The sequence below is a fragment of the Oryctolagus cuniculus genome, chromosome 15 (genome assembly GCF_051225735.1).
Source record: "Oryctolagus cuniculus isolate XC-2025 breed Fujian yellow rabbit chromosome 15, ASM5122573v1, whole genome shotgun sequence".
NCBI lineage: Eukaryota > Metazoa > Chordata > Mammalia > Lagomorpha > Leporidae > Oryctolagus > Oryctolagus cuniculus.
This window is the reverse complement of record NC_142881.1, coordinates 63,232,955-63,255,046: the sequence shown is the minus strand read 5'-3', so window position 1 is coordinate 63,255,046 and position 22,092 is coordinate 63,232,955. Positions and strand designations below refer to the sequence as shown.

Below are 22,092 nucleotides of genomic sequence, written 5' to 3'. Positions count from 1 at the left end.
CTAAATAAACTTACTTTTCAGTTCCATTTTTGAAGGTCTATCTATTTATTTATTTATTTGAAAGGCAGAGTGACAGAATGAGAAGAGACAAAGAGAGGGAGAGAGCTTCCATTTGCTGGTTCACTCCCCAGATGTTCACAAATCCAGGTCTGGACCTTCTGTGTGGGTGGCAGTGGCTCAACACTTGGGCCATCTTCCACTGCTTTGTCAGGCACCTTGGCAGGGAGCTAGATTGCAAGTGGAGCAGCGGGCTCTCAAACTAGTGCTAATAGGGGATGCTAACATGACAGACAGTTGCTTAACCACTTGCAGCACCAGCTCCTCAGTTCCATTTTTTCCATGAACTTTTTGAATGTCCTCATATATATAATATAAAATATTTCCCAGAAGTTACAAAGCAGGCATGTGAGTGAATGAAGACTAAATGAAAGGATTCCCACAAATATCTCCAGCTGAGTATACATTCTGGTATTCAGATTTCTAATTTAGATGAGTGGTTCTCCCTGTGTTGTGATCAAAATACTCTCATTTTGCTAATGGGCTACAGTGTGACTAATGATTTTCACACATCTAGCTGGGCTTGAATTTTATGAAAATTGATGATGTGGTAGATTTTTCTAATATCAAGTGACAGAAGAGGGGAACCTTACTGATGGATTTTTTTGGTTTTCACTTGAGTGGATAAATGGCCCTCCGTTCTCTCCTAATTTGTCACCCTGGTAGAGTATGAGACTGAGCTGGCCCACAAAGCATCGCCTGCAACTTCCTGTGTGATGCTGATACTCTTACTTGTTTTGATTGTCTCTTTTAGTCTGTCAGATGTGAGCTGAATATTAATGAGATATTTTATCTATAGCAGGACTCACTAAAAGAGCAAGTGGGCTTTTTTGCAGAGTCCACAACAAATCCTATCCTTGAAACTGTTGGAGCAGGAGTGGAATTTTTCTGTGAGCAAAATGATAAATTCTAAAGAAGTAGCACAATCTCTCGTTAGGCATTCAAGGGTATAGGCTGCACAGTGTGTCTTGGGCACCTATTAGGTGATAAGTGCAGAAGTGGTAGGTTAGTTTTATAAGTGAGGCAGAGATTTAGTCAGCCAACCAAAATTATTCAGCCATGTATGAAATACATGTCATTACAAGGCATCCCTTTAAGAAGTATATAATGTTATGAAAGAACCACTTTCAGAAAAGGAAAGATAATATATTGCAAAGCTCTGAAAACACAAGAAAACTCAGTATGTTCTAGAATAATCAAAAGGGTCATAAAGAAAAGTTCACAGGGCTGACATTGTGGAATAGCCTGTAAAGCCACCCCCTTCTGATGCTGGCGTCCCATATGGGCACCAGTTTGTGTCCCAGTGGCTCCACTTCCAATCCAGTTCTCTGCTAATAGCCTGGGAAAGCAGCAGAAAATGGCCTAAGTATTTGGAGCCCTGCTGAAGCTCCTGGCCCCTGGCTCCCAGCCCTGGCCATTTCAGCCATCTGCAGAGTGAACCAGCAGATGGAAGGTACCTCTCTCTCCCACTCTGACTTTCAAAGTAAATAAAGAAAAAACGAAAAGGAAAGTTGAGGGAAGGACAGGGTTTGTCCAAGTAGATGAAGGGGGACAGCGTCCCTGGCAGGGAGACAACACGAAGAGAGGTCCAAGTGCGTGGCATAAAACAAGTCTTCACATTTTTAAAATTTTTTTAATTTTTTAAGATTTATTATTTTTTATTTATTTGAAAGAGGTAGAGAGAGAGAGAGAAATCTTCCATCCACTGCTTCACTCCCCAAAATGAAGCAACGGCTGGGGCTGGGCCAATCCGAAGCCAGGAACCAGGAGCTTCCTCCAGGTCTCCCATGCAGGTGTGGGGGCCCAAGGACTTGGGTCACCTTCTACTGCTTTCCCAGGCCATAGCAGAGAGCTGGATCGGAATTGAAGCAGCCGGAACTAGAACCGGCGCCCATATGGGAAGCTGGCACTGCAGACTGGGCTTTAACCCGCTGCACCACAACTCTGGCCCCACAAGTCTTCCTTTTAGAGCCACAAGTTACTCCGGGCCCTGCCACAGCTTATGAAAGCCTGCCTTGGAACACAGAACGTCTCAGATTGATTGTATTTTCCTTGCTATCAAAGGCTTTCATATTTGTATTTTATTGAATGAGAAAGCATTAGGCATGATCAGCACCACTTGAGGGAATTTATGTTGTGTATTTTAGTGACTTGATGACTGTTTTGCATCTGACTGGATACTAAAAATACATACATCTTTACCTCTATTAGACAGATTTTAATACTTCCATCATCAACAGCTGATAGTTTACTTAGAGAGTTTTCTCCCTTTATCAGATGACAGATGAAAAAAAAATTGCCTCTATCTCCAGTATTGCTTTTCAAAGTTATCTGACTTGGGTTTTTTTTTTTTTAATTTCTTCATTCACTATAATAAGAAAGCAATCAATTATGAATCACCAAGCGCAAAGTAAATTCTGTGTCTTAATGTTGTCTTTGTTTTCCTTTTTTTTTTTTTTTTAATTTATTTTATTTATTTGAAAGGCAGAGTTACAGAGAGAGAGAAAGGGAGAGAGAGGTCTTCAGTCTCCTGGCTCACTCCCCAAATGGCTGCACCATCCAGGGCTGGAGCTGAAGCCAGGAGCCAGGAGCTTCTTGCCAGTCTCCCACATGAGTGCAGGGGCCCAAGCGTTTGGGCCATCTTCCACTGCTTTCCCTGGCACACTACAGGGAGCTGAATCATAGCAGGGAGCTTAATCAGAAGTGGAGCAGCTTAACCCACTACCCCACGGCACCAGCCCCTGTCTTTGTTTTTTCACAGCTTTTCACAATGACAGCTTCCTTCCACACCTTTATGTAAGATCAGCACATCTGGGCAGGTATTGGGGGTATTAGGTATGGAATAATATAAACAAGCTAAATCTGCAACTCTCATGAATGCTGACAAGCTGTCAGCAATGCCAGGACAGAGTGTGTGGAAATTGCTTATATTTTCACCTAGACTGTAGATCCCAGAGCTCTGTCCACAGAACTGATAGAGGAAAGCAAACTGCTGTTTTCTCTTACCTGAGAGTCACTGGCAAAAATAGCAGTTTGTTTTCCTACTGTGATTAATCCTTGGATCTTATCTCCTAAAATTGGAGCGTTTATATTTTTTTCCCAGCAGTCTGTTTCCAAAACCCTTGTGATCTCATGAAAAGCAGAGTCCCTTGAACTTTGAATAATATTGGGCCTCTTAAATCTCACAGGAATATATAATGCAAGGTTAGAGTTTTTTCATGTTATTGAAAACCAAAGTTGGATGTAGTAAGATCTGCTTGTTGAAAGAGATATCTTAGAGAAAAAAAGTAGCTTGAAATCTTTGGCCATTTTATGTGGTAATATTCATTGATTAGTTGGAATATTAAATAGCAGTTAATTTTGTCAGAGTTTAAGCTTTGTTCATATTGATATAAGTCTTAAAGATAATAGAAATTTTCTATAATTCAGAATGCTATGTGAGTAATTTATGGTAAGCAGTTAGAACAGGATTTGGCACATAACAAGTGCTATGTCAGTGTTTTTACAAATGATAGAATATAGATTATTAGCAGCATGCTGTTGATAGTTATTTTTCTTTTTTAATGTTTTTGTTTACTTTTCATCTACTTGAAGGATAGAGTGAAAGAGAAAGAGAGAGAAGATCCTCATCCATCGGTTCACTCCCCAAATGCCTGCAAAACAGCCAGGAGCCTGGAACACCATCTGGGTCTCCCGTGCAGGTTGCAGGTGCCCAAGTGTTGAGGCATCGTCTGCGGCCTCCCAGGATGCATTAGCAGGAAGCTGGGTCAGAGGTGATAGGGCAGCAGCCACCTGCAACACAACCGCTGCATGTAGACTATTTTGTAAGTTAGAGAGGTTGTGGAAAGAAGGATAATAGCCATTTTAGGCTTTCTTTTCTTTTTCTAACTGAACTGGTTTTTTTTCCTGCTTTTTACATCACTCCTTAGTTATGATATACATTTAAACTTGAAGAAAAAAAAGAAGTGTAACTAACTGAATTTACTCAAGATTATTACCTCCTTGGAGAGATCTGATTAATTAGGCTTAAATTATGCCATTCTAGCCTAAATTCCCAAACATTTAAAGTAGTTAAGAAGTCAGCAAAGGGTCCAGTGCTGTGGCGTAGCAGGTAGAGCCGCCACCTGTAGTGCCATATATGCATCCCATATAGGCGCTGGTCCCAGCTGCTCTGCTTTCAGTCCAGCTCTCTGCTATGGCCTGGGAAAGCAGTAGAAGATGGCCCAAGTCATTGGACCCCTGTACCCGCATGGGAGACCCAGAAGAAGCTCCTGGCTCCTGGCTTTGGATTGGCTCACCTGCAGCTGTTGTGGCCATTTGGGAAGTGAACCAGCAGATGGAAGACTCTCTCCTTCTCTCTCTCTGCCTCTGCCTCTCTGTAGCTTTTCAAATAATAAATAAATCTTTAAAAAAAATAAAAAGAAGAAGAAGAAGACAAGAAAAAGAAATCAGCAGAGGGGCCAGCGCTGTGGCACAATGGGTTAAGCCACCACCTGCAACACTGGTGTCCCACATGAGTGCCTATTTTAGTCCCAGGTGTTCCAATTCCAATCCAGCTCCCTGCTAATACATCTGGGAAAGAAGCAGAAGATGGCACGAGTATTTCAGCCCCTGCCACCCATGTGGGACACCTGGATGGAGCTCCTGGCTTTGTCTTCCACCTGGTTCATCCCCAGCTGTTGCAATCATTTGGGAAGTGAGCCAGAAGATGGAAAATCTCTCTTTCTCTCCCTCTTTCTGTGATTCTGCCTCTCAAATAAAAAAGAAGTCAGCAGACAGAAGACTAAAATGAATGTATTCTTTTGTTCTAAAGATTTAATTATCATCACCATTGATTTATTTTTAGGAATATGTTTTAATATTTTACGTTGTGTTTGTTTAAATTAAACTATAGGACAGTATTTAACTATCTAACAAGGAAGCAGTTCCTAAATAGGAACCAGGAAAAGAAGTTGGAAAGAAAAAGATTCATACACTTGACTACAATAAAAATTTATTAAAGCTTCCATACATAAAACAGACTTGGGCAAAATTTTTAAACATGGCAAAGAAAAATGCAGTATATTAACAAATGGTAAATATTTTTAGTCTTACAAATTAAAAGAAATATCAGCTGGGACCGGCACTGTGTCTTAGTGGGTAAAGCCTCTGCCTGCAGTGCCAGCAACCCATAAGGGTGCCAGTTCGAGTCCCAGCTGCTCCACTTCCGATCCAGCTCTCTGCTATGGCCTGGGAAAGCAGTAGAAGTAGCCCAAGTCCTTGGGTCCCTGTACCTGCGTGGGAGACCTGGAAGAAGCTCCTGGCTCCTGGCTTCGGATCAGCACAGCTCTTAGCCATTGCAGCCTGTTGGGGAGTGAACCAACAGATGGAGGACTTTTCTATCTTTCTGCCTCTCCATCTCTCTCTGTCTAACTCTGACTTTCAAATAAATAAATAAATCTTAAAAAAAAAAAAAAAAAAAAGAGGGCCGGTGCTGTGGCACACTTGGTTAATCCTCTGCCTGCGGTGCCAGCATCCTATATGGGCACCGGGTTCTAGTCCCAGTTGCTCCTCTTCCAGTCCAACTCTCTGCTGTGGCCCGGGAGGGCAGTGGAGGATGGCCCAAGTGCTTGGGCCCCTGCACCCACATGGGAGACCAGGAAGAAGCACCTGCTCCTGGCTTCGGATCGGCGCAGCTCTGGCCATAGCGGCCATTTGGGGAGTGAACCAATGAAAGGAAGACCTTTCTCTCTGTCTCTCTCACTGTCTGTAACTCTACCTGTCAAATAAATTTTAAAAAAAAATATTTGGGCGGTGCCGCGGCTCACTTGGCTAATCCTCCGCCTGCGGCGCCAGCACCCCAGGTTCTAGTCCTGGTTGGGGTGCCAGGTACTAGTCCCGGTTGCTCCTCTTCCAGTCCAGCTCTCTGCTGTGGCCCAGGAGGGCAGCGGAGGATGGCCCAAGTGCTAGAGTCCCTGCACCCACGTGGGAGACCAGAAGGAAGCACCAGGCTCATGGCTTCAGATCAGCACAGCACTGGCCATGGCGGCCATTAGGGGAGTGAACCAATGGAAGGAAGACCTTTCTCTCTGTCTCACTGTCTATAATTCTGTCAAATAAAAAAATTTTAAAAATTTTAAAAAAGAAATATCAGTACCACTACTTTTAAAATAGGCAAAGAATATAAAATACAGTGAAAGAAGTCAGATGAATCTGTGTTTAAAAAATAGTCAGTAATCAAAGAAATATTAATTAAAATGAGTTACCACTTTTCCTCTAGCAGACATTTTTTTCTACTAAGTGTTGTTAAGGATACTGAGAAATGTGTACTCTCATTGTCTTATTCCATTTTTTGCTATCACAAAATACCCAAGGCAGGCTGGTTCTCTATAGAAAAACGCTCACATTTGGCATTTCAAGGATGCAGCGTCAGCTCTGCTCCTGCGAGGGCCTCATGGTAGAGGGTGGATGGCCGGAGTGCATGTGAAGGAGAGCCTGAGAGCGACTCAGGGTTGCACCTGCTCCTGTGAAGGCTCGCGCTCTCGTTCTGGTGGGAGCTCAGTGCAGGAGACCAGCATTCCCTTCCAGAGGCTTCAGGATGTTTAGGCCCCACCTGCTACACCTTCCACACTACCATGCTGAGGACCAAGCCTACAGCACATGAACCTTTGGGGACTAAGCTGTAGCATTCATATGAGTATCTTTAAGAACAGCAATTCTAATTCAAGGGTATTTCAAAAAGTCCATTGGAAAGTGGAATTTTAAAACAACTCTATTTTGTTGAAAAACAACTTTAAAATCCATGCATAGTGTTTTATAATACACATTTTGCATGAACTGTTTGAAGTACTCTCCTATAGAATTCAGAACTCTTTTTGCTATTTTACTAAGATATGTATACAGTAACATTCATAGTAGCAAAAAGCTACCTGTAACTCAAATGACCATTCATAGGATATTTGGTAGATAAATAGTGGTATTTTCAAACAATAGAAATCTGTAACAGTAAAAATGAAAGAAGCACAGTTAAATGTGTCAACATGGATGCATCTTCAGAATGATCATTGAAAAAAGTAGAATACATCCAGTCTGATACATCTTATAAAACTCAAAAGCAAGCAGAAGTAAACAGTCTGTTGCTTAGGTGTTAAGCTCTTTAAAAGATAATAGAGCAGGGGCTGGCTTTGTGGCATAGCAGGTAAAGCCGCCGCCTGCAATACTGGCTTCCCATATGGGCGCTGGTTCATTTTCAGCTCCCTGCTAATGACCTGGGAAAGCAGCAGAAGTTGGCCCAAGTGTTTTGGCTCCTGCATGGGAGACAGGAATGAAGCTCCTGGATTCTGGCTTTGGCCTGGTCCAGCCCTAGCCGTTGCTGTTGCAGCCGTCTGGGGAGTGCACCAATAGATGGAAGTAAACCAGCAAATGGAAGATCTCTCTCTCTCACTCCCTCCCTCCCCCCTTCCCTCCCTTCCTCCTTCCCTCCCTCCTTCTCTGTAACTCTGACTTTCAAATAAATAAATAAAACTTTTAAAAAGCAATAAGGCAATAGAAAATGAAATCCAGATGGCCGTTACCTCTAAGGGGAGGCAGAACATGGTTTCAAGCATTGTGCTGTTGCTTCCTCTCTGGTTCAGCAGAGGTTCATGCTCTTTGTTTTATTTTCATGCTTAGTAGGTTGTCTATTATGATGTTATTTTGTATATTTAAGATATTTTATAATAAAACTTATAAGAGCCCCAGACTTTTATTTTTATAAAAATCATAAAGTAAAGATGAACAATTAAGTACAGAAGTTTATCACAGTGGTATTTATTTCAGCCCCAAGCTGAAACTAGATTTTCAACATCTTTTTTTTTTTTTTTTTTTTTTGACAGGCAGAGTTAGACAGTGAGAGGGAGAGAGAGAGAAAAAGATCTTCCTTCCATTGGTTCACCCCCCAAATGGCTGTCACAGCCAGCGCACTGCGCCGATCCAAAGCCAGGAGCCAGGTGCTTCCTCCCAGTCTCCCATGTGGGTGCAGGGCCCAAGCACTTGGGCCACCCTCCACTGCCTTTCCAGGCCACAACAGAGAGCTGGACTGGAAGAGGAGCAACCAGAACAGAACCGGCGCCCCAACCAGAACTAGAACCCGGGGTGCCGGTGCCACAGAAGGAGGACTAGCCTAGTGAGCCACGGCACCGGCCTCAACATCATTTTTTAACATCTTGCCTTATTCAAGAAGATTTTCAGGAAGCCTTAAAGAGTATTCAGTGAGACACAAGTAAAATAAAACTTTCTGAGATGTTAGGCAAAGTTAAAAGATGGAAGAAAGTAAGAAGAGGCCAGGAATAATGCTGGTATGAAAAATACGTTGTAAAGTCTTCTGTTCTTATTAGAGGTAAGCCACAAACTTGATTCCAGGCTTTGCAATAGCCAAGATTAAGGAAATGTGATCCATGATACCTTTAAAATAAGAACAGGAAGGGTTGCCTGCTTCTCATTTCAGGGTACCTAGTTCAGGCCCCAGCTCTGCCTCCAATTCCAGCTTCCTGCTGATGTGCACCTTGGGGAGCTGCAGAAAATGACTCAAGTACTTGGGTACCTACTGCCCACATAGAGACCCAGATTGAATTCCAGATTCCTGGCTTTGGCCTGTCCAGCCCTGGCTTTTGTAGGCATTTAGGGAGTAAACCAGTAGGTAGCAGAATAAAAATATTAAATGAAATAAGAACAAATAAGCTATGCAGATAGTGAGAGAAATTCTCCCAGATTACTATGTGGGCAAGTTATTTAACTTCAGTCTGGCTGTGTTTCCTTGTCTTTAAAATAGAATAATAGAACCTGTTGTATAGCATTGTGAGAAGTATATAAGGTAAGTTGCCAGGAAAGCACCTGCGGCTAGTACGCACTCTGATATGTTACAGATTAGCTGTTCTCAAGACTGTCCTTATAGAAATCGGTATCTTGGAAGCAGAGACTATGAAGGGACAAGCTTACAAGTATTCCTCAAGTATTCCTTGCCTTAGATAGAAAATGCCCCCACCAACAGTAGAACAGAAGTGTTGAGCTAACTTTGTGATTTTTTTTGTCTTTGTGTATTCAATGTATATTTATTGAGCTCCTTCCTTGTGCCAAGTCTTGTATCTGGTAATTATGGCCAGGGTGCAGGTGTTCTGCTTCAGCCATCTCTGAGAATTTCATCTTAAAATCATTCAGGTGTTGAGTAATAAAGTTCTTTGCATTTATTCTTTCTGCTCTTTGAATATGAAAGTTGTAATCAGTAAGTAAAGACTGGGCAAAAGCAATTATAAAAAGAAGGATGAGAAGGAGTAATTGAGCTTAGTTAATACTATGAACAGAGGATCAATTGAGGCTATTATCTTCCTAGGCAGTAATACTATGGTGAAAAAAATATTAATTGTTCTGTTCATTGAGTGCTAACTGTGCTATCTTTACATATATTATCCCAGTTAAAGTTAACTCATTCAACAACACTTGGAGATCATGACTGTTGTCTCCCATTTTTGGTAAGGAGAGTTTAAAGGCCTTGAGGGGTAAATAACACACCAGCAAGCATGGGTCCAAGCCAGAATTTGGGGCACAGGTCTTGCCTTCCAAACACCAAATTCTTAGTCACTTCAGCACATTACTTTCTGAGGAATAAAGCCAAAGTTAATCAAACTTTGAAACTCTCTGTTCCAGATCTAAGATATTTTTCCTGGAACCCTAAGTCAAATAAATCCTGATTTTATTATCCTGTAATAAATTCATACGTCAGACTTATTATCTTCCTGTCTTCCTGTTTTTGGCTGTCAACTGGAAGGTTAATTTTTGTGTGTGTGAGATTTATTTTTGTTTTTGTTTACTATAAAGTTCACCTTTTCCTGATCTATATGATTGAGACTGTGTCATTTAGTCAGTTGGTCACCAAACTTGCTTTTTTTTGTTTGTTATTTAAGATTTATTTTTATTTATTTGAAAAGCAGAATTTAAGAGAGAGGGATCTTCGATCCACTGGTTTACTCCCCAAGTGGCAGAAACAGCCAGGGCTATACTAGGCAGAAGCCAGGAGCCAGGAGCTTCCTCTGGGTCACCCAAATGGATGCAGAGTCCCAAAGATTTGGGCCATCCTCCACTGCTTTCCCAAGCCACATTAACAGGGAGCTGGATAGGAAGTGAAGCAACAAGGTCTCAAACCCAGTGCCCATATAGGATGTATGTGGCAACTTAACCGGCTGTGCCACAATGCCCTGCCCCCAGAAGTTTGTCTAAAATGGAAGCAATCTGGATTTGATGTAGAAGAGTCTAGCAGTTTGGTGATCTAGAAGCATGTGGTCTGAGACTACTAGATTATTCTGGCCCTTACAGAAGGCACTGAACTATGTTGCATCCATTCTAAGCTGTGGATCTTCCTCCTCAGCTTGCCAGTGAATCAAAAGACAGTCATATTTGTGTTGACAGTGACAGTGCTGCTTGTATTTAAAGATGAAGAAAGTTCCAGCTCCTGGATCTCTGGTGTCCCCTGCCAATTGCAGAAACACAGATTTCAGTTCAAACCATGAGGTGGCTGTGTCATGCTTACCAGGTGGGTTTACAGTAGAGAACTTGGCCTGGAATCATCTTTCCTTTTGATGGGCATACTAGACAGTTATTCTGAGACTCCTGATAATAGCAGCCGAGGCATGGGGACAATCTCAAAAGCCATTTACTGTAGGGTTGAAGACATAGATGTGTTCATCCCTGTGGCCTGAGATCACTCTGCAGTTTTGGGTTGTGCAGTTCAGAAACCAGGAAAAGCCTAACCAAAAAACAGTATTCTGAAATCCTTATATGAGGGAGGGATTTACTGTGGGTCTTACACAGACTCTCCTGAAAGATAACTCTGAAATGAGTAGGTTGAGGTTTACATTGTTGGAATACAATAACCTCAAAGCCTATAATATGGAGACCCACTTACAGACACCGACTTGGTTTTCCTTCCACTGTTTTTCTAAGCTCGTTTTTCACCTTCGTTCCTATAGGTGTTTTTGTTTTCCTGGCTTGCCGTCGTCCTCAGATCATTTCAGATAGGTGTACCATCCGTCCTTCCCTCAGCAAAGGGCACACGTGGAAACGTGCAGCACAGCACGCCAGAAGTCTTGGGGAGTTTTTGGCTCCACTCTTCTGGCCCCTCTTGGCCTACTCTGAAGTCCCCTGGGGAACAACAGGGGGACACACAGCTTGTATCCAGTTCAGAAAGTGGCAGTGACTGCAGATAGAAAAGCTAAGCTGTTCAACCCTCCTCCTAAACACAGAAAAGCAACGCAGGTGTTGGGCGGTGCTGGGATGCATGTGCTCTGTGCCTCGGGATCCAGCAGAGTAGAATTCCTGAATTATCATTGAAATGGAACATAAGAGGTCCCAACAGAAGAAGAACATGTGTTTGGCTAAGTAAAATACAAGCCAGTGATTTAATTGCTTCCAAATGTACAATAATAAGGCTTTTTACTGCGTGATACTGTTGCAGTGACCTGTGTCTGACCCTCCCCTGCAGTGGGCACTGATTGCATGTGTATGGCAACCTGGGAGCACACCAACAAGATTGTCCAAGCTTAGGGTGATGTCTCTGTTCCCTAGAGCCTCAGGATGTCTCACTTTGCCTTTGAAAATCTACTCCTAGGGGCTGGTGTTGTGGCACAGCAGGTTAAGCCACCATCTGCAATGCCAGCATCCCATATGAGTGCTGATTTGAATCCTGGCTTCTCCATTGCCCAGCTCCCTGTTAATGTGCCTGGCAAAGCTATGGAAGATGGTACTGGGGCTCTGCCATCCATATGGGAGACCCAGATGAAGCTCCTGGCTTTGGCCTGGTCCAGCCTTGGTCACTGGGGCTATTAGGGGAGTGAATCAGCAAATGAAGTTATCTCTCTCTCTCTCTCCTCTTTCTCTTTAACTCTACCTTCCAAATAAATAAATGAATTTATATATATTTTATATATATATATATATATAAGTTGCCTTAGCATATAATACTTGTTGAGTGAATAGGAAATAAATTCTGTGTTTCCATTATCAGCTTTGTGTGTAAAGAGAAACAGCCCTTCTGTCCTGGTTGCTCCTCTTCCAGTCCAGATATCTGCTGTGGCCCAGGAAGGCAGTAGAGGATGGCCCAAGGGCTTGGGCCCTGCACCCGCATGGGAGACCAGGAGAAAGCACCTGGGTCATGGCTTCAGATCAGTGCAACATGCTGGCCGTAGTGGCCATTTGGGTGGTGAACAATGGAAAAGGAAGACCTTTCTGTCTTTCTCACTGTCTAACTCTGCCTGTCGAAAGGAAGGAAGGAAAGAAGGAAGGAAGGAAGGAAGGAAGGAAGGAAGGAAGGAAGGAAGGGAGGCAGGGAGGAAGGAAGGAAGGGAGGGAGGGGAGAGAGAGAGAAAGAAAAGAGAAGGAGAAGAGAAGATTGAAACAGCCCTCTGCAGGCATGTTTAAGGCCTCAGAAAGAAGGCAGTGTTATTTCCTCAGAAGAATCTAGAAACCTTAAAGGAGAGGTGCTGCCTAGAATCAAATTACAGAGCTGAAGTAGTAAGGCTTACCATGGGCCATACTATATGGAACAGCTGAAGCTTATAGTTTTTAAGCCCTTTTGGGTTTCAGTTACTTAAAAATAGTGACAATTGGGGCCAGTGCTATGCCATGACGAGTGAGTCTACCACCTGCAGTGCTGACATCCCATATGGGCACCAGTGTGAGTCCCGGCTGCTCCACTTCCAGTCCAGCTCTGTGCTGTGGCCTGGGAGGGCAGCAGATGATGGCCCAAGTCCTTGGACCCCTGCACCCACATGGGAGACCCAGAAGACGTGGAAGAAAGGTCTTCCATCCGCTGGTTCACTCCCCAGGTGACCGCAACAGCCAGAGCTGCACCGATCCGAAGCCCAGGAGCTTTTTCTGAGTGTCCCACGTGGGTGCAGGGGCCCAAGGACTTGGGCCATCTTCTACTGCTTTCCCAGGCCACAGCAGAGAGCTTGATCTGAAAAGGAGCAGCTGGGACTAGAACCGGTGCCCATATGGAATACCGACACTTCAGGCCAGGGCACTAACCCGCTGTGCCACAGTGCTGGCCTCTGTACTTTAGTATTTAAATAGTACTTGGGTATCTCCAGTGCCTTTGAAACATAACAGAGGTGATGCTCTATGCTCCCAGGAAAACAGAGACTAATGGCCTTTCATAAGCCTTGAGCAAGCTACAGCTGCTGCCAACATTAATAAACAGAAATCATGTCAACCTCAAATCAGTCTATCTTGCAGGAGAGAGCTGAAAGCCCATCTAGTTCAAGTATACGGGATTGCCCCACTGCTGCGACGTTTCTCAGCTGAAGGTAGAATGAATACCCTAGATTACTGAAGCCTGTCCTGGGGAGCAGAGACCCCAGCTTTGTTTGCCTTCGCTTGAAGAAGCCCGGGCTCCAGATTTTGCTGAAAAGCTGATGTGAGAGTCGCAGAAAGGACACCTATTTGCAAAATTTTGTTAGACCTCCATCTTATTTCAGGATGGTAAATTGAGCCATCAATCAACCTTAAATTGAATCCTTAAAACTTCTGGTATTGTCAGATTAATCAGCTCTATAGAAAGTGATGCCATGACAAACATGAAACAGCTGAGAGGTTGAGTAGACAAGGAGGCTTTCTCTTAATAAGGATGATGCTGGTCTCTTCAGAAATAGTTTTGCCTCTCACTTAAATATGGCTAAGACACCCCATAGCTATATAAGTGTGTCCAAAACAACATGGTGCTATCCTATGTGCGTACTACTGCCTAGAAGTAGGAAACTGGATGACATTGAGAGATGGTCTCTGGTCCGAGACAGGGCTGAGTTTGAATCTGAACTCTGCCACATGTACCTGAACGTTGCCTCAGTTTTCTCATCTGCAAAGTGGAACTAACACACAGACTTGTAGTGATTAGATGACAGAATAGGAGCTGGTGTTGTGGAGTAACAGGTAAAGCCAGTGTCTGCAACTCTGGCATCCATTTGAATGGTTCCCACTCCACTTCCATTCCAGCTCCCTGCTTGTGTGCCTGGGAAAGCAGTGGAAGGTGGCCCAATTACTTGGGCCCCTGCCACCCATGTGGGAGACCACAGTGAAGCTCCTGGCCCAGCGCCAGCCTTTGTGGCTATCTGGGGAGTGAACCAGCAGATGGAAGATCTCGCTCGCTCTATTCCTCCCTCTCTGTAACTCTGACTTTCAAATAAATCTTTTAAAAAATGTATATATACACAAATGTAGTACCTGGCCCATAGTACTTGCTCAGTAAATGGTTCCTGTTATTAAAATACGGTTCTTGGGTTTTGCTCACTGAGGAAGCACATTAAATAAGTATCAGTTTACCATGGTGACTGAGGAAATGAGAATTGAAAGAAAATTCACTCGACTACCAGCTGCCTTATTCTGTGTTTTATAGGTATGTCTGATCTCCCTGCTAGACTCAGATGGTGTCCCAAAGGATAGAAACTGAATTTCCTCCCTTCTCCGTGACTCACACAGTATTAGAAACTTACTCAGTGACATCTTCTGTCTATGCCCTGCTACGTAGGCGTCTGTTCTTCTCCAGTAAAACCATGTGGAAATGTTACCGTCTTCCAGTTTTACTCTTATTTTACGATCTTCAAATCATCTACCTTCCACCTGGTTGCTGGGCCCATCTTCAGCCGTTGATAACTCGTGTACTTGTTAGTATCATTAATACTACAGCAGAGACAGAGCTTCCTTAGCTCCCTTTTTTGATGAAAGTCAGTTTTCTGATATCACTTAGATTAGCTAGGGATTCTTTAGACTTAACCTTTCCATCTGTGTATTTAGATAAACTTAATGGTTTTTCTAGCTTTGTGGGGAGCAGGTCTCATGAAGGCATCCTCCACTCAGTATGTGTTTTTCCCTAAGCCCTAATGATGTCCTGACATTTGGTGACCATTTTGGGGAAAACTTCTCTGAAATCCTTAAATATCTAGAGGACTAACAATATCAAATACATATTGAGGAATTTGACTATACATCTGTAATTGACCAAATTCGTAATAATTAGCTTTTAAGCTTTTTCTGAGAAGCAGGGACATGGATGATCTAAAAAGCACTTATTATTAAAGGGCATGAATCTATATGGAGCTTTAAAATTGTTTTTTTGTCCCCACAAGGATGTTCTTGGTTTGTGACCATATGAGAGGTTTTTAACAGTTTTGTTTTACCTTTGAGGAAATTAAAGCGCAGAGCAGGTGGGCGTTTTTCCTGAAGCCATAATTAGGAGTGGATCTAGGAGAAGATCTCCTGTTTCTTCATATTTTTTTACAGATCTTTCAGAGAATTGCAGTCCAAAAAGAAAGTCATCAACTGTTTTCTGCCATCTAACACAGTGGGACGTTCCGCATCAAAGCATCTCCCAGCGGACTCCAAGAACATTCTTTCTGTTTCCTCCCCAGTTTGAACGCCATGACCCGGTGGACGGGAGGATTACTGAGAGGCAGTTTGGTGGCATGTTGCTGGCGTACAGTGGGGTGCAGTCCAAGAAGCTGACTGCCATGCAGAAGCAGCTCAAAAAGCACTTCAAAGAGGGAAAGGTAAGCAGCTTTGGCTGGAGGAGGGAAGCCATGGGAATGTGTGGTTTTGGTAAAAGTACCAACAGCATGATGGCAGCATGCCGTGAGCGAAGGGTTCCAAAGTGTGCATCTCTGGTACATCAGGTCTAAAGGGAGAGGAAAAATAAGCAATGAGTGAGGAAGAACAGAGTCCAGAAAACTCCCAGATTTGTTGTTCAGGCAGAGGGTAGCACTGTGAACCGAGATTGAGCATTTTAAATGCAGCTCCTTTAGGTGGGGAGATCAAGAGTTCGGCTGTGGTTATCTTGAATTTCAGAAGCCTGTGGACCATCCAAGAAGAGATAATGAGCAGACAGCTGGATGTTCAGGTCTGCCTCGGGTCTGAGGTGGATCTGGGAGTCATTAGCAGGCTTTTAGAGTGAGAACAGATGGAGTTGCCCAAGGAAGGATATTAGGCAGAGAAGAACTGTGGACCAAGGAGATGATCTAACAGAATATCAACATTAAGCAGCCCCAGCATCAGAGCTGGCAGGGATGGTTAGAGAAATGCCTAGAGAGAAATGACGCCAAATTCAAGCAAGTAGAGGGCCCAGACACCGAGGTGGCCACTGTCCCGTGTCACAGAGAGGATCCAGCAGGTAAGGGTGAAAACCTCCATTTGTTTTGGTGAAGTCACAGTCATTTGCACATTTTGGGACAGCTGTTGGGTAGCGTGGTCTAGTTGGAAGGCATATTAGATGACAAGTGAGAAAGTAGAGGACGAGGAGGAGGCAGACCCGGCAGAAGGAAGAGAAGGCGCCGTACAAAAGGAAACAGTATCAGCGTCTGCTCAGCTGCGCAGACAGAATATCAGATGGAGCAGTTGGGATTTTTTTAAGAATTTTTTTTGAAAGGTGCAGCAGTGGGGGCAAGGCGGAGATGGGGCATGGGTCACTCTTTCCATCTGCTGGTTCACTCCCTAAATGGTTCCAACAGTCAGGGCTGAGGCAGCCCGAAGCAGGAGCCAGGAACTTCATCCAGGTCTCCCACGTGGCTGCAGGGACCCAAGCATTTGGGCCATCTTCTGCTTTCCCAGGCACATTAGCAGGGAGCTAGATCAGAAGTAGAGCAGGACTCAAACTGGCCTCCAGGATGGGATGCCAGCATCACAAGGGTGGCTTAACCCACTGTGCCACAACTCCAGCCCCAGCCTGGAAGCAGCGCATCAGAAGCAGGCCAGACAAACGTGGCAGGTGTGAGGAACTGAAGGGGGACCAGCGCGGTGAGAGCACACTGAGCTTAGAGGAGAGTGGCCTGAGGTGAGGTGGCCAGGGGAGACGGGGGCCAGAACGTGCAGGTGTGGGAGGAGTTTCCCATTCATGCTCGGGGCAGTGGGAACTAGTGAAGGGCTGTGAGCAGTGATGCATTTAAAGAGATGACCGGCAGCTTTGTGGGAGATAGTCTGGAAAGAAGCAAGCGTAGAAACAAAAAGACGGGCAAGAAGGTCAGGAGAGAATCTAGGAAGAGATGACGTGGAGCAGCATTGAGCGTGCAGACTGTGATGTGTGGCAGCACTGGGCGGTGCCGCTCTGCAACACCGGCTGCACCTGGAGCAGGCAAAGAGGAGCGCAGATGAGGGAACCGAGTCCGCTTCTGGGGTTTTGTCAGCAAGTGGGATGGACAAACTTGATTAGAAATCAGGAAAGAGATTCGGACTCTGAAAAATGAAACACAGAGCAGTGCTAGGCTAGAACCAGATCTTCTCAATCCCAGCCCAAAACCTTGCCACTGGACTATGGTTACCATCTGGTTGTGGCCAGAAAGCTCACCTGGCATTAAAAATACTACCTGAGAAATGAGTAGGTGTGGTGTGGTGTGGTGGGATGTGGTAGACTTGAGGCTAGATTTGAAATCAGGTCCTGTCTCCTCCAAGGTTTCCGTGATGATAGACAAGTTACTTTATTGACCTTATGCTTTGAGAGATGCTTGCTACAAGAGCCTTGTCTTTAAACACTTGATAACTGAAAGTAAGAAGCAGGATCGTCAGTGGTTGTCCCGTTTTCTGGGTCTTTTGTAAGAGATCTTGCTTGAACAGCATTGCCCACTTTGGTGGGGAGCACTTGTCAGCGAAGCTTGTTCCTGTTTGTCTTGGCTGCTGAAAGCAGGCTGTGAACTGCAGCTGAGGACAGGCTGGCCTCTGACAGACCGCATCAACTCCTGAGTTCAGTCCAGCCTGTTCCCACCGCAGGGCTGCTCTTGGCTGTGGGGGAGAAATGCACCATTGATGGAAAATGACAGAGAAAAATACTCCTCTCCCAGAGAGTGTTTCTGCACCACCCAGGACCCAGCCTGAATCTGTTGGAATTTTCTGATTTCAGTAAATTGATTTCAAAGGTCGGAGTGGTCTCTTGTAGCCCCTTTGCTGAAAGCATGGTATTTGCATTAGAAAACACTCCTTTCTTTTGCCCAGACTTAAAGGTTGGTCCAGGCAGTGTTCTGACCTTGAATCAACTCTCTATCATGCCGGGCTAATTCGTATTTTATTTTGAATTTATATTTAAAAACAACGAATTGGGTGCCAGAGACATCTCCCTTGAAGGACTAGAGTATTTTCGCTTTGGCGGGCGGGAGTTAATGTAGGACCTGAAGACCTGCAGTGAAAGCACAGATTTTGTCAGATGAGGCAAATCTGGGGGTGTTCAGTTGCTTCTGGCCAGAATTTCCAGCTTTAGCAAGGAGATTAAGATTGATTGTCTTCTTGTGTTGATTAAATGGTTTGTGAACATAGCAATTAACTACAATGAGAGTTAGTGAAGGGCCTTTGCTCCTAAGGTCACAAGTCCAGCTCCCTGGAACCAGAGGGGAATCATCATTTGCTTTCCAATTACTTCCTTTATTCCATTTTGAATTCGTTAACATGAAGATGTAAGGTTTCCTTTGGCTCGCATGAATTAATTTCTGTGTGGGGTTCTGTATCAAGATACTAAGCCAGACCTAAAAGATTGAAAGCCCTGCTGGTGGTGTTAAGTAAGTGCTTGTGTATGACTTCACGACCACACAGAGCTTCACATCCGTCGTCCTCCCTGCGTCTAACAGCCTTGTGCCTCTGACAAGAAAGAAGCAGAGACAAAGCGAAGGTCACGACCCACCCAGAGTCTGGGCTAAAGTCATGGCTTCCTTTTCCAGATCTTGTCCATTCCGAAGCAAAGTGCTGTTTCTCCTCGCCTTGCTCGTCCTCTAGAGCAGTGCCTCTCAACAGTAAGGTCACTTGGAGAATTTTCAAGAAATGTAGTTTCTGCAAACCAAAGAAAGCACTCAGTGGGTGGGTCCAGGCTCCCCAGTGACTCTAAGCTTGCGAGCCACTGCTGTGGAGATGCCACGCTGTGTCAGTGTCTCCAGCTGCGCGATGGCTTGGAGATCCAGGGAACCTGCCCTTCCTGGGAAAAATTACGCAGTGGCTGTGCAGAGCAACCGTCATGTTTTTATCGAACAAAGAGTTTTCTGCAACTTCAAATATGTGATTCACAGTGATGATCCTCTCTGAGTATGGAAGCCACTGACTTCTTAATTTCTAGAGTCAAGGCTGAAATTGGAAATTACAGTTCAGTTCAGTGGCAGGCATTGCTGTGTGCAAGTCTCTTAGCCAGGGGCTATGAGCAAGATTAAAGATAAACTTTCCTTTATCATTAAGAAATACATCATTTGTAGTAGTCTACTAAGAGAAAAATCTGTATGCAAAGAACTGTATAATTTCATATTCACATTCATAACATTTATTGAGCACCCACTATATGCAAAATGCTCTTCTAAATCTCGGGAATATGGTAATGAGCAAGCAAAGTCTCTGCCCTCATAGAACTTGGCATTCCTAATGGAGGAAGAAAGATTATTAAACAGATGGGCACACATTTACCCTAGCAATTATGATGTCCATGTCCCTATCAGAATACCTGGGTTTAAATCCTGGCTCTGGCTCCCAGTTCCAGCTTCCTTCTAAAGGGATGCTAGGAGGCACAGAAGATGGCACAAGTGGTTGGGACCCTGGGACCCATGTAGGAAACCTGGCTTGAATTCCTGGCCCCCAGATTGGACCTGGCCCAGCTGTAGCCATTGCAGGCATTTGGGGGAGTGAGCCAGCAGAAAGGTGCTCTCTCTCTTTTATCTGTGTGTCCCTCTACTTCTCAAAATTTTCTTAAATAGTAAATATAACACAAGGCAACTTGGGCAGCGTTAAACTCTTGAGACCAGTGTCTTTTTCATCTTTTCGTGTTCAGCGTATGCTGAGTGTCTCCTAGGCAAATATTTCTCAAACGCAAAGATCAGTGTGTTGAGTACTCCATTAAAGGTATAAGATCTTTTTAGAATTCCAGTGATAAAGATCAGAGCCAACTGAAAACACAGGAAGATTTCTTGGAGGGGGCACAGTGTAAACTTGGCCTTAGATGCCCAGTAGGATTTTGACAAGCACAGGTTATAAAGGGATTTGCTCTATTTGTTTCCTCTCAGAGCCCCAACCCCAGAAGCCTGTGTCTACCCCTGCTCACTAATACTGTTGTCTGTTCAGCAAGGTTAGAACTTACCAAATTGTTCTTCTGAAACTGTTAGATAATTTACTGTTTTTAATGTCTATGGATAATATTCCTGAGTGTGAACTGTCCCAATTCCTTTATCCTCAATTTCTTGAAAGCTGTACAACATTAGTTGTAATGGGATAACAGATGCTCAACACATTGCTAGCATGGCACCTAGAGAGACCTATTAACTTCTATTATTAGGCGACCCCCAAAGTCACTCTGAAACACAGCACCTAAGGTGTGGCCATAAAATTAGAAAGACTAGGACTCTACTAATTCTTTTTCCTGATAAGCTTTGAAACGTATAATTCCCCCACAGGAGACCTAAGTTGTGAATTACTATTGAGAGATTTCGTATTAGGGGTTTTTCTTCCTCTTATTTTTCTTTTTCTCATGATGAGTATCATATACCTCATCCTTTCCATTATTTCTTACTCCTCAAGATCCTACACAGAGAACAAAGTCTGTTTCAGAATTTAGTAGAATAAATTCATTACCACTGCTTCTGTAGTAATGAGCCTGCCACTCACTGATACACCAGACACTTCACATGCCACCCCCAACCCCCAATTGCTCAGCAGCCCTGCTTGGCAGATTAAGGCCTTTTTTTTTTTTTCTGGTTAAAAATGCTGGCCGGCGCCACGGCTCACTAGGCTAATCCTCCGCCTGCGGTGCCGGCACACCGAGTTCTGGTCCCGGTTGGGGCGCCGGATTCTGGCCCCTCTTCCAGGCCAGCTCTCTGCTGTGGCCAGGGAGTGCAGTGGAGGATGGCCCAAGTGCTTGGGCCCTGCACCCCATGGGAGACCAGGATAAGTACCTGGCTCCTGCCATCGGATCAGCATGGTGCGCCGGCCGCAGCACGCTGGCCACGGCGGCCATTGGAGGGTGAACCAACGGCAAAGGAAGACCTTTCTCTCTGTCTCTCTCTCTCTCTCTCACTGTCTACTCTGCCTGTCAAAAAATAAATAAATAAATTAAATAAAATAAATAAAAATGCTCTTCTGAGCCTTAGTTATTTTTCTTTTTTTTAATTAATTAATTTATTTATTTTTAAGGAATACAAATTTTATATATACAACTTTAGGAATATAGTTTTTCAGAGCTGGCACTGTGGTTCAGCGGGTTAACGCCCTGGCCTGAAGTGCTGGCATCCCATATGGGCTCCGGTTCTAGTCCCAGCTGCTCCTCTTCCAATCCAGCTCTCTGCTGTGGCCTGGGATAGCAGTAGAGGATGGCCCAAGTCCTTGGGCCACTGTGCCCGCATGGCAGACAGGGAGGAAGCTCCTGGCTCCTGGCTTTGGATCAGCGCAGCTCCGGTCGTTGCAGCCACCTGGAGAGTGAACCATTGGATGGAAGACTTCTCTCTCTCTCTCTCTCTCCCTCTCCTCTCTCTGTGTAACTCTGACTTTTGAATAAATAAATAAATCTTTAAAAAAAAAAAGAAAAAGAAAAAAAGGAATATAGTTTTTCTTCCCGCCATACCTGCCCTCCTACCCACACTCCCACTCCTCCTCCTCCTCCCTTTCCCGTTCCCAGTCCCATTCTCCACTAAGATTCACTTTCTTTTATATATTTATTTATTTATTTTTATTTTTGACAGGCAGAGTTAGACAGTGAGAGAGAAAGAGACACAGAGAGAAAGGTCTTCCTTTTTCCGTTGGTTCACCCCCCAAGTAGCTGCTATAGCCAGGAGCCAGGTGCTTCCTCCTAGTCTCCCATGCAGGTACAGGGCCCAAGGACTTGGGCCATCCTCTACAGCACTCCCAGGCCACAGCAGAGAGCTGGACTGGAAGAGGGCAACCAGGACAGAATCCGGCACCCTAACCAGGACTAGAACCCGGGGTGCTGGCACCACAGGCAGAGGATTAGCCTAGTGAGCCGCGGCGCCAGCTCAAGATTTACTTTTTTTTTTTTTTTTTTTTTTTTTTTTTGACAGGCAGAGTAGACAGTGAGAG

General features: G+C 44.4%; 1 protein-coding gene across 18 annotated transcripts in view; it reads left to right on the top strand.

Moving 5' to 3' along the window:
* Positions 1-22,092, top strand: part of MICU1 (mitochondrial calcium uptake 1) — a 230,157-nt gene that overhangs the window by 177,679 nt on the left and 30,386 nt on the right. For all 18 annotated transcript variants that reach the window (XM_070057806.2, XM_089313420.1, XM_002718431.6 and 15 more), the window contains one exon: positions 15,468-15,605. In XM_070057806.2, the coding sequence (XP_069913907.1) occupies positions 15,468-15,605 (138 nt within the window). The remainder of the gene's footprint in view (positions 1-15,467; positions 15,606-22,092) is intronic.